General features: G+C 37.0%; 1 protein-coding gene across 1 annotated transcript; it reads right to left on the bottom strand.

Moving 5' to 3' along the window:
* Nucleotides 1-8,561: 8,561 nt before the first annotated feature.
* KRTAP8-1 (keratin associated protein 8-1) lies at nucleotides 8,562-8,753 on the bottom strand. Its single transcript, XM_020284715.2, has one exon. It carries the CDS (start codon nucleotides 8,751-8,753, stop codon nucleotides 8,562-8,564), a length of 192 nt encoding a protein of 63 aa, XP_020140304.1.
* Nucleotides 8,754-11,933: the final 3,180 nt, after the last annotated feature.

Below are 11,933 nucleotides of genomic sequence, written 5' to 3'. Positions count from 1 at the left end.
TTTTGGAAGGGTTAATGAAAAGAAAACATTCAACTTTCTTTTTTGTGTATTTCAATAGATTTAGGAGGTACAAGTGGGTTTTGTTACATGGACATATTGCTTAGTAGTGAAGTCTGAGCTTTCAGTGTACCTGTCACCTGAATAGTATACATTGTACCCAATAGGTAATTTTCACCCCTTGCCTCTCCCCCCACTCCTCCTTCTGATGTCACTCTGTACAACTATGTGTATCCACAGCTTAGTTCCTACTTATAAGTGAGAGCATGTGGTATTTGGTTTTCCATTCCTGAGTTACTTCACTTAGGATAATGGCCTCCAGTTCCATCCAAGTTGCTGCAAAAGATGTTATTTTATTCCTTTTATGGCTGTGTAGTACTCAATGAGATATAGATATATATACAGATATACAGATATACACACACCACATTTTCCTTTTTTTTTTTTTTTTTTTGAGACAGAGTCTCGCTTTGTTGCCGAGGCTAGAGTGAGTGCTGTGACGTCACTCACAGCAACCTCAAACTCCTGGGCTCAAGCAATCCTGCTGCCTCAGCCTCCCAAGTAGCTGGGACTACAGGCATGCGCCACCATGTCCAGCTAATTTTTTCTATATATATTTTTAGTTGGCCAATTAATTTCCTTCTATTTATAATAGAGACAGGGCCTCACTCTTGCTCAGGCTGGTTTTGAACTCCTGACCTTGAGCAATCCACCCACCTCGGCCTCTCAGAGTGCTAGGATTATAGGCATGAGCCACCGTGCCCGGTCACACCATATTTTCTTTATTCGCTCATCAGTTAATGGCCACTTAGGTTTATTCCATGTCTTTGCAATTGTGAATTGTGCTGTAATAAACCTATGAGTGCAAGTGTCTTTTTGATATACTGACTTCTTTTCCTTTGAGTTAGGGTAGTGGCATTATAAATGGAATGGTAGGTCTACTTTTAGTTCTTGGGAAATCTCCATACTGTTTTGACAATGTATTGATAGTGTTTAAATCCACTGTTCAATAGGGATTCAAATCATAGAAAGAATCCTATTGAGGTTATATCTAACATCAGGTGAAAGAACAAAGTATTGGCCTTAAAAGTCAAGAATTTGTTAATGTATTGCTTTATTTTCTTCAATAAAGTATATAAACTGTTCAAGAATGTATCCAGACCTTCCATGGACTTGTTTATATTTCTGGACTTATCACTTATTAGAGTGCATTTGGTCAAGATGTAATATAATAAAAAGACCACAATAGTAAAACCAGATTTTAATTCTGGCCTGAGATCTACATATTGTTTGTCTAACCTTTGATAGTAACACCACATTTCATGCCATAACTGCAAAGTTGTAAACAAGAGGTAACTACCTTGTCTAATTCAGGGAAATCATAAAGTATAAATGCATGTTAAAATTATCCTTTTTTATCCCAAATCTAATTCTTAAAAGTGAGTAACTAAACTTACTCTATATAATTTGATGAACCAGTTCACTTAATGTTATAAGCAGTATTTTCCAGACATAGCCCACACAGAAGCTCATGGATGGCTTGTTAAAACACATATTGCTGACTACATAGGTCTTGTTGGGGATGGGGGGAGCTTGAGAATTTGCCTTTCTAAAAGATTCTCAGTTGATGCTGATGTTGGTCCAGGGACCACACATTGAAAACATGGTTCTAGAGATGAGATAAAATGAAAGAGAGTAGCAGATAAAGAAATGTATATGTACAGCCACATATGTTAATATATTCAATTAACTTTTTAATTTCAGATTGAGTGAGTATGCAATGTATATGTCAATATTTTACAGTCACTCTGTGTTTATTATTTGAGATCCCAAGTAAATTGGTTTGATTTTATTATTGGGCTTTGGACACTAATATGTAAATTAAATTAATCTGAATATCACCAAATTCCCATTTCACTTAACTCAGGTATTGGGCTTAACATCTCTTTATAGTATTTACAAATCGGTCTTCATTTTACTGGATTTAAAACACTGTTTTTATTGCACGATGCAACTAAAAATATGACCACCATAAACATATTTAAACCCAAAACAGATATTCAAACCACATGTTCTGTGTCAACTCAGGTAAGTTTTTAAGAAAAAAACAGATGTATCCTCAAGAAGAAAAACACTGAGAAATATGTTAGACTACAGCATATTTCAAATAAGAATCACAAGCCTAAATGATGAACTTTTGGAAAAGTTCAGAGACTTATACACTAAAGGTGTTATATCTTGAAGTGAACCTGATCCACTGTAGGCAAAAGCATGATCTTGGGACTCAAAGCAGAGAAGAATCATACCAAAAACAAAAGAACAAAATGTTCCTGAAGTGACAAAGTCTAAAATATACAAATTAATCAATATATTCCTGATGCCCAGCATCATTTATAGCCAAGTGCTCAGTAACTTCCGCAGCCATTACCCAGGCTAGAGCCTGCAGGTAAGAAGGTGTTGCCATGGCTATAGGAAGCACTGGGGCTCCAGGAATATAACTTTCCCAGTGGTCATGAGGGTAGAATTTCTCAGAGAAGAAGTTATAATACATTTTCCAGGGAATAAGGATTTGATCAGGCAACAAGGTCGATGGCTACCGCATATAATAGGATCCTTCTTCCCGTGTGACTCATACAACCTCACCAGAGGCTTTGATGCAGAAATGTTCCTCCTTCCCTCTTTAGATCAAGGGAATTAATATTCCCATTAATTTCCTAGATCTCATTGACAAAAAGAAGAGATCCTCATTATTCTTGAAAGAAGTTTGAGCTTGATTGACTGTCAAAGCCAAAGAAGGATTCTCCTTTATGGGTTTTGTTTCTGTAATGAGAAGTTACTGCAGTGTCTTCAAAGTCTTCAGTTAAAACAGACTCCAAATTGAATCCTCCAATTATCAGACTTCTCAAGAACACAAAGAACAGGCCAATTGCCATACCAAACCATGTTTTCTGTCCACAGGAATTTACTGAATGTCCTCATGCTTCATAAAGCTGTACACCAGGAGTTGAGGTGCAGATATTAAAGAGTTTGTAGACCTAACAAACCTTTTAAATTAGAAGCTAAGGCAAAGCAAACAAGCCAACAATTGACATAAATATATGCAGCTGAATGCCATAGTTGTAAAAAGTTGAGTGGAATCAGGGGAGCAGGGATTATAGTCGCAGTTTGAATACATAAAAAATAACACAGAAGAATTAGACTTCAAGTTCTGACGTTAGGACCGGTGTGAGTGTGGCAGAGTACTCAAGTGGCAGAGGAAAGTTTCCCTTTATGTTATAAACTACAAAAGAAAAATTTGAAAGCTGACAAGAAAGCACCGAGAGCTGGAATGGGCCCTGTAGCATGCCCCTTTCCCTTCTCTTTCTTTCTCTCTGGCTTACTATCTCTGGATTGTGTGACTTTGGATAACTTACTCATCCCATCATTCTAAAGCAGGGGATAAAGTCATTCTTGACATGTATGAAGAATTTTACTGAAACATACTGTCTATTTGATGTCTCTAAAATTCTCAGGGACACAGTTGAGTGAACGTCACTATGAGAGGTAGGGGAAATGAAATTGCCGCATGGTGTTATTGCTTCGTGGTCTCGGTAGATCCCGACCAGATGGCATCTCCCACCCACCTCTACTTCTCGGGAGGATATCTCTGGGCTCACAGTCCACACATTCTGGGACTTTCTCCTAAGTGTCACAAAAAAACCCCGAGTCAAATGGGTACCATTTTCACATCTGATCAGATGACTTTCAAAGAATCTCAACATCACGATTAGGGATTTTAATTTGAAAAAAAAAAAACCAGCATGCTCTTTTTTTCATTCATGATATTTTTATTGAAGGCCCAATAGGAGCTCAATACTGTGCTTTATTTTTTGAACACAGTGGTGAGCACAACAGACAAGTTTCCTTCATGGAGCACACAGTTTTCAGTTCTGTAGGATGCAGACGGAATGGACTTTGGGTAGCAGGGAGGCAGGCAGCAGGGTGTCAGCCTTACACACACCCAGATTAGAGACCCTGCTCTGCCATTCTCCAGCTTTGAGACCATGAACACGTCATTGGGACTTTCTGAATAATAGCTTATAGTTTCTGAATTATAGCTGAGGATAATAAAACCTGGAATAACACCAACCTCATGGGGCTGTGGCCTGCTACAAGCCCGGAAATAGATATTAATCCTCTTTGCCTCTTACCTAATTATTTTTGTCTTTGAAATCACTGAAAAATCTTACTAGTCTATGCTTGAAATGATGGCCTTACCTAAAATATCAAATAAGCTCACTTTAGAAGATTATCGGAGTCATAAGAGATCAATGGGATAAAAACATGTGCTTATCAAACATTGAACTCAAAAGCAATTATATTGTTCTAAAGTGGTACACAAGGGTTTGTTGGTAGACTGGATAGTTAGTTGGTTGGTTGGTTTTCAAGTATGATTTTTTTTTTTTTTTTTTGCACACATGGCATTGGAAATCCTTGGGTTGAATGTGTCCACTGGGCAAGAGCTGTAACACTTCGAATGGCTCTGAGAAAGGCCACCCTTTGGGTAAAGAAGAATTACAGGAAACCAAAAATCACACCCATATAAGTAAGAAGCATTTCTAGTTTCTATTTGCTTCCTGTGTCTGACGTTACTGGTGAAAGAGCAAGAAAAAACCCTTTCTTGATGAGAAAAGAACTACACTTTGTATAAAATTTATCAAATACCAATGTCATCTATTTATTCTTCAGTGTCTTATGGTTATGTTTCTTTTTTACCTTTATGAAGTGAAAAAGAACTCTGATTTATAAAGTATTTGATAATGTGCTTTAGGTATCCATTGTGGCTGAAAGCTTTGGAGGGTCAGGGGTCTGCAGAGCAGGGCCATTATGAATCTTTGGGAAGAATGACTTCTTGGGACTGTGAGATTTCCCCATGCTGAGAAGGCTCCTCTCTCGGTCTGTCTGCTTGCTGGGAAAATGCTCATAAATCCACTTAGGAACTTATTCTACTTCACAATATCTATGAATAGAAGAGTCCTGTGGTCCTCTAAATAAGAAACTTGAGTACAAAAATATAGAAGCAGAGGGAAAAAATGCAGGATGAGAAAAAATGGGAGGGAGGGAAAATCATTTGATCATTTCTTATATGTAAGAAGAATGTAATTATAGCACATTTCTCAGACTCACTATAGTTCTGCTATCTCTAAGTTCTTGATTGTCATAATTTCATAGCTAACACCTTTGTTGGATAGTGTCATTAAATACACTGGTCACATAAGGAGTGACATTTGGAGAATGTTTCTCTATCAACCTTGTGACAGAGGGCAGATGTTAGATGCCTTCAAAATTGCCTTTAGAGAATACTTGGGAATGTTTAATAGGATATCACATAACAGATTTTCTATCAAAGTTAGCCATAAAAAATTCTGTGGAACCTTAAACCTCCCCTGTGAATCAAATGGGTAAATATAAATTACCATTCATATACTCAGTTACCACTAGTGAATGATTACTTCTGAGTAATTAAGGAATTGAGAAGCCTAATGACTAGTGTTTGGTAGTCTTACTGGACCTACTGGGGGTCTCTCTAGAAGGTTCTTCTGTGGATAAGATGGCCTTTAATATTCAAGTCATGTTTCTCAGTTCTACTGGCTATATTCAGCAGGGAAATCTTAAATATACATAGCTTGGTTTTACAAGTAATTAGGAGAAATAAACAATTAATGGTAAAGTAGAGAAGCAAAACAATACTTTATGTGTGACTTTGCAAGATGAACCCAAGTCATAAAATGCACAGACATTAAGCTTTCAATCCACAAATGGCTATGAATTAAAGAATACTGCTGCAATATGTTAGCAAATAGATGTTTAACATCTTTTTCATGTTTATTAAGGAACCGTATCTGATAATCCAGTCATATATATTGAGTTTCTGCTATGTGCAGTGCTCAGCTTAATACCAAAGCTGCTCTACAATCAGAAACAAGCCCCTAACTATACTCTTTCCTTAAATTTACCTGTAACATCTTATTTATTATTTTCATTTTTATGAATTCTATATAAATGTGAATGAATCATCTTAGTTTCTAAATTCAAAATAAATGGAGGAAGCTGAAAAAGAAAAGAAAAACCATGATAAAAGGACCCTATAATGGTTATAAGTTGATGACATAAAAGCAAATTACTTAAAAAGATTTATTTTAAGTATAAATTCCTAGGCCCCCCCATAGAACACCTACCTTCCCATCAGAATTTCCAAGGATGGGATCTGGGTGTATGGAAAAGATGCACAGTTGTGAGAATTGAATTTGTTTTTGTGTGTGTGTGTTTTTTTTAAATCACTAAATGACACTCAGTAATGTAGAACACTTTCCTATTGCACAGGATAATGTAAATTTATAAAATCCTCCAATAATATACTCTTTTCCTTTTAGCAGGTCATGGTATTTGAACCTTCAGCACCAGTCTACTAGTTATCTACTCAACGGACTCTTTCCTTTTTTAATAATAGAAGACATTGTTACAGCTAATAAAGTCTCCAGTTTGAAACTTTCTAGCAGCCACATGTTAACTCGGGTGGAAAAGCTGTAAGCACAGATGTAATACCTGAGTGTACATCTTGGAGGATATAAAGAATGTTCCTTTCTCTGTCCTTGTTGAGGACAGAGCCCTTGTTGAGATGAGAGAGGCACCTTTGAGTAAATGACTTTCCTTTGTCAAGACTCGTTTTCTAAGTAAATAAATAAATAAGAGAGAGAGAGAATGTGTGTGTGTGTGTGTGTGTGTGTGTGTGTGTGTGTGTGTGTGTGTGTGAAATGACCTGAAACAGTGCTGCTTAAAGTGTAGGTTTCAGACTGTGTGCACTGGAAGCCTTGGGGTGCTTCTAAAAATTTAGATTTCTGGACCTTACCCCAGATGTACCAAGTCAGAATCCCAAGGGTGAGATATAGACATTTACATTTTAAATCAGCTGCCCAAGTCATTCTTCTGCATACCACAGTTTAGGGAACACTGGATTAGATGCTCTTTGAAGTCCCATCAAGCCCAAATTTTTACACAAGTCGGTCATCATTTCAGAACAGACTTCTAATTTCAGTCTGGTGCTGTTATTCTTGCATAGTCCCTCTTTCCTTTTCCTATTCTATTCTAGCCTGCATATTTAGTTACTTCACAATTCTCAGCATAAGTTAACATGTGGCTGCTAAAAAGTTTCAAACTGGAGATTTTATTGGCTATAACAGTGTCTACTATTGTTTTAAAAAAGGAAAATAATCAGTTAATTGAATATTTTTGAATAAGATTATTTTCTGAACCTTCTTTAAAAAGATATTCATTGGGTGAAATATGGTGGAGAAAATACTCACTTCTGAAATGATCTCTCCAAAGAGGCTTTATATTTTTAGCTACAAATTGAATTATGTGCAATACAACCACTTGCAGATATTCAATAAAAAAAGCACGGTTAAGCTGAATCCTGCTGTCACCAAGAATATTTGTACTATACATGAAATGCTTTCAACAGAAGGATTGAGACACTGTTGATTTGACTTATAAAAGGAATATTGCTCTCTTCTCTAAAGGAACACAAAGGAAGGCTGATAAATCTTCAGAAATACTTATTCACTGTAGTTCATATCCTTTAAGAGTGAAACTCACTGTCATGTATTAATTCCACACAGATCAAAGTTTCCATCATTGTGTCTAACCTGGGTGTTTCTAAGCTATAAAGTAGATACTTTAGGTGTCTCAAACTTTAGGTGGTTTGATTTGGGGGATTTATTCCTTTACCTAAGACTCTCAGATTCCCAAAGTATGTCTTTAGTGTCTCTATTTCTTAATGCTACAGAATCCTTAATAGGGGACATAGTACTTTATTCTACAATCTGTGGGAGAAGGAACACAGTGGGTTTCATTTATACTAACTGGAAATAACTTACAAAGTCCCTCCTATGTTGGGTTTTCTTGGGGAGGGGCAGAAGTCAAGAGATGAGTCGAAGACCCCAAACAATGAATGGTGCACCCCTGGGTTGGAGATGGGTGTCATAAAATTCAGGGGAGATTCAGATAGTCAAGTTTTTTTTCATTTCCAGCAAACCACCCTCCTGTCTATTTACCAAGATCAAAAATTATTTGCTGTCTCGCTTCTCCTAATGCCCATGCAAGAAAAATAAGTCCACCTGCTTCTCACTCAATGTAACAGAAAATATGTGCACACCAAGAAAGAAAACCCCACTCTCCGATAAGACTATTTTGCTAGTTGACACAAGTTTATTGAGATTTTGACAGACATATCCACAACATCATGACAAGAGCCATGAGCGTCATGAAAAATTCAAAAGCAATACATGTCGAGTGTCAAGTTTTCTGAAAATGTCCCAACAAACATCGTGCAGGAAAGGCAGCTTGAGGCAGCATCTGGTTTTTCATTCTCTTCCCTTTGGGACTGTGGTGCTAGGTCTGAAACGCAACGACTCTGACCTTGACGAGCAGATGAAGACTAAGGGAGTTGGTACAGGAGGAACCTGCAGGGGTGCTGCTCAGCCTTCCAGGAAGAGAAGATTCTATGCCTCAGGGATTTCAGCACATCAGTAGAGAGCAAATGGCCAGTATCTTCTGTAGCCGTTAGCCCCGCAGCCATTGTAGCCGTAGCCCAAGCCGTAGCCCACTGGGGAGTAGGTGCTGCCGAAGCCACAGCCAACGCTGTATCCCAGAGGGTAGCCGAAGCTGCCCCAGTAGCATCCTGGGAAGACAGCACCACCGAAATTGTAGAGGGACATGGTACTGGGAGTGGAGAGTGGAGGTAGCAGGGGAATGTGTTTCCTCAGTGTGTGATGGAGTACTAGTCTCAGAACCCTCTTTATATACCCTGACTCTGGGGTGTGGTGAAAAACGTAGTGCCCTCATTTTCATTCTTGACACCAATTTGCATCACAAAAAAGCTCATTAACTTGCTTTGCTCTTGCTTAAGAGGTCTTTACAGTTGCTTAAGAAAGCTCTCATGTGATAGAATGCAAAGAGAAGATACCTTCAAACAAATTACGTCCCTTCCTAAAAAAATTATTGCAGTGACTTCAAAGCATTTGGTCTCATAGACCCTACGAATAACTCTCTGTAGGCAGGCTTTGTAATAACCACGAAATATTCTGACACTGTTAACTGTTATGCAGTCTTCTTGCCCTCTGAATTTCCACAACAATACATAGTTGGAATTCAGTAAATATGTGTTAATATGTTAATAAATAAAAGAATAAATAGATAGTTCATCTCAAAATTAAGGTTTTTCTTAATATTCATTTGCTTAAAGATTTTTTTTTTTTTTTGCAAATACAAGACAAATGCCATAGGGCTTATCAGAAATACTTTTTTTTTCTTTGCCTACAGCTACATGGTTTAGGAAACTGGTTGAAAATTTAGTTTCAATTATAGTCCACACCTAAACTATATCTAACATTGCATTTCTAGACCTGCTTCAATTAATATTGTAATTTTTAATGGAATTTATGCATTTATCCCAGTACTGAATTGTTACACAAATATGATTCATTGGTCTGATACACTTTTTTCAAACTACATGTTGAAAATAAAAGGCATGTCCCAGCTACTAGAGAGGTTGAGGTGGGAGGATTGCTTGAGCCCAGGAGTTCACCACCAGCCTGGGCAACATAGTGAGACCCATCTCTATTCTAAATAAATAAATAAATTTTTAATGGAAAATTTTGTGCTAAAATGCAGAATATTTTTTTCATTAAGCTAATAAAACCAAATTATCTGACAAGTGTGATGATCTTATAAAGGGCCAGGTGACAATATTAAATCCATGTTGTTTCACTTAGAAAGATCATGCATGCCAGGATAGGAAAGAAAAGTCATTCCTCTTTAAACAGAAATTTAGTTCGCAAATACAAATTAAAGGAAGGATGAGATTGATCAAAACTATGTTGGGTCATGCAAGACCTGGTAAATTATTCTCGGAAGCCTGTGTTGAGTTTCCCCACAATGGCATTTCATAGAAAACTTACAGAACATTCAGCAAAAGAGGACACAAGGCACAGAGATAAAAAGGAATCATTCTAGAAGGCCACAGAACAGACATGCTTTACACACTGGGCCCCCAAATTTTAATTTAGATCCCAGGGATAGCTTTGATCCCTGCTATCAGCAGCTAGGGGTCATAGGTTGAATCCAAGAGCAAGGTGAGTCACTTGAAAAATACAAAACTATGCCAGTGTTCTAACCACTAATAGGTTTATTATGGCAGAAGCATTTTTGAAAACACCTAAAGCGCTGCCCCAGTGCCCTGCTTCATGAGTGTAGCTGTGTGGCTGCTTATGGTGATTCAGCATTTAAAATTCAAATACCACTGCATGTGACTTACAGCTAAGTAAAGTCAGGGAATTAAAATTAGATTCATTCCCCAAATATAAAAATCTCCAACAAGAGATCCTTCCCTAAAAATCATACAATGATTTACATTATAGTTCTACTACCATCACATTGCTGTGTTCCATGATGGAAAAGCTGGTAATGTTAGGGAAAAAAAAGGAAAAATTGAATTTAAAAAATAGCATCGTATAATGGAAAAGAAAAAAATAATTAATTAATAATGCCAAAATTCAATGATGATGCTCTGTTTAAGTAGGTTTCTTTCCTATTCACCTACCCAATCTGCTACCCAAATGCTAGCTTTGCCTTCCCTGGCACAATACTTAGTTCTACCTCTGAGTAGTAATGGTAAATAAAAATTAGAATATGTTGTCCTCTTAAAAAAACTTAAGGCCTATTTAGAGGGAGGAGGCTGAATTTTCTCTAGAAATTCTACAAAAAAATCAAAAGAAAATTTTAGGGAAACATTATCTATCAGTTCACATAAAAACATAATTAATACCAACCTTACTTCTAGATTGAGCTGACGAAAGCTTTATTCTGATAATGAGCTTACCAAAGGAAGATTCAGGATTTCATAAAGCCTGAAGTGCATACGATGTTAAGAGTCCTCTTGGTGGAAAAGAATACAACATAACAAGTATAAAATTAAGTATAAAAAGTAAACACTTCTTAAGGTACTAAAAGTAATCACTAAAAATTAAGATACTAACAAAAATCACAAATATTACAAAATTCAGGGGGAAATGTTATTTTTATTACTTAACTGCCTGATAAACTCCTATAATATTTTTCTTTCCCATAGACTAGCTTCTGGCTCCATCATATCACACTGTTTTCTCCTCCACTACATATCCTGTGCTGGATGCCACCGGACCATAGGACAAATTCATACTAAGATGTGGCCTCTGGTCCTGTAACCTTCACATCACACACTCTGGGGACTCAGCTGAGCTGTTGGTAGAAGAATTCCGGGAAGCTATTCCCACACGAGAGTGGCTAGAAATGGCTTAAATAGGTACAGAAGTGGCTGCAAAACACATCAATCTATCCCTCCATACCCTAATTAAATGTCTCTCCAATTCAAATCCTCCTTAGCCAGATCCTAAAAATGTCCATGGCCTCTCCAAAGCCACCCAACATAAGGGAAAGGTGGGATTGTAGGGCAACCCAGGTGGAAAGCAGCAGCATTCTAAACTAATTGCAGTTAAAATATCTTCTTTTGCAAATTTCTCCCCAAAATAATCTCATGGGATATGGAGGTTTTAAAAAGAGAACAGTATATTCTCACTTGTGAAATGACATGGTATTAGGCTACTCACTGCTAGATATTTATTGGTTTGGATAAAGTTCACAACTCTTTTCTCTTTTAATAACAACCCTAAAATGTTATTTAATAAATAATTTTATTTCTCCTTTCATAGAGACAGTGTAGGTTTGATTTCAAATAAGGCTTGATATGAATAAAAGTAGGAGAGAAATCTTGGGTTTGTTTTTTTTTTATTTTCTAAGAAGGAGCAAGAAATGTATTGTGTACAAATTTCAGAATATAGTCAATTCTGGTAGGCACAATA

Source organism: Microcebus murinus, chromosome 1 (genome assembly GCF_040939455.1).
Source record: "Microcebus murinus isolate Inina chromosome 1, M.murinus_Inina_mat1.0, whole genome shotgun sequence".
Taxonomy (NCBI): Eukaryota; Metazoa; Chordata; class Mammalia; order Primates; family Cheirogaleidae; genus Microcebus; species Microcebus murinus.
Note: the sequence above shows the minus strand (reverse complement) of the source record. Positions and strands in the feature narration are given on the sequence as shown.

Excerpts from the sequence above, each read along its gene's own strand:
- KRTAP8-1 (XM_020284715.2), bottom strand. The coding sequence starts at position 8,753 with ATGTCCCTCTACAATTTCGGTGGTGCTGTCTTCCCAGGATGCTACTGG.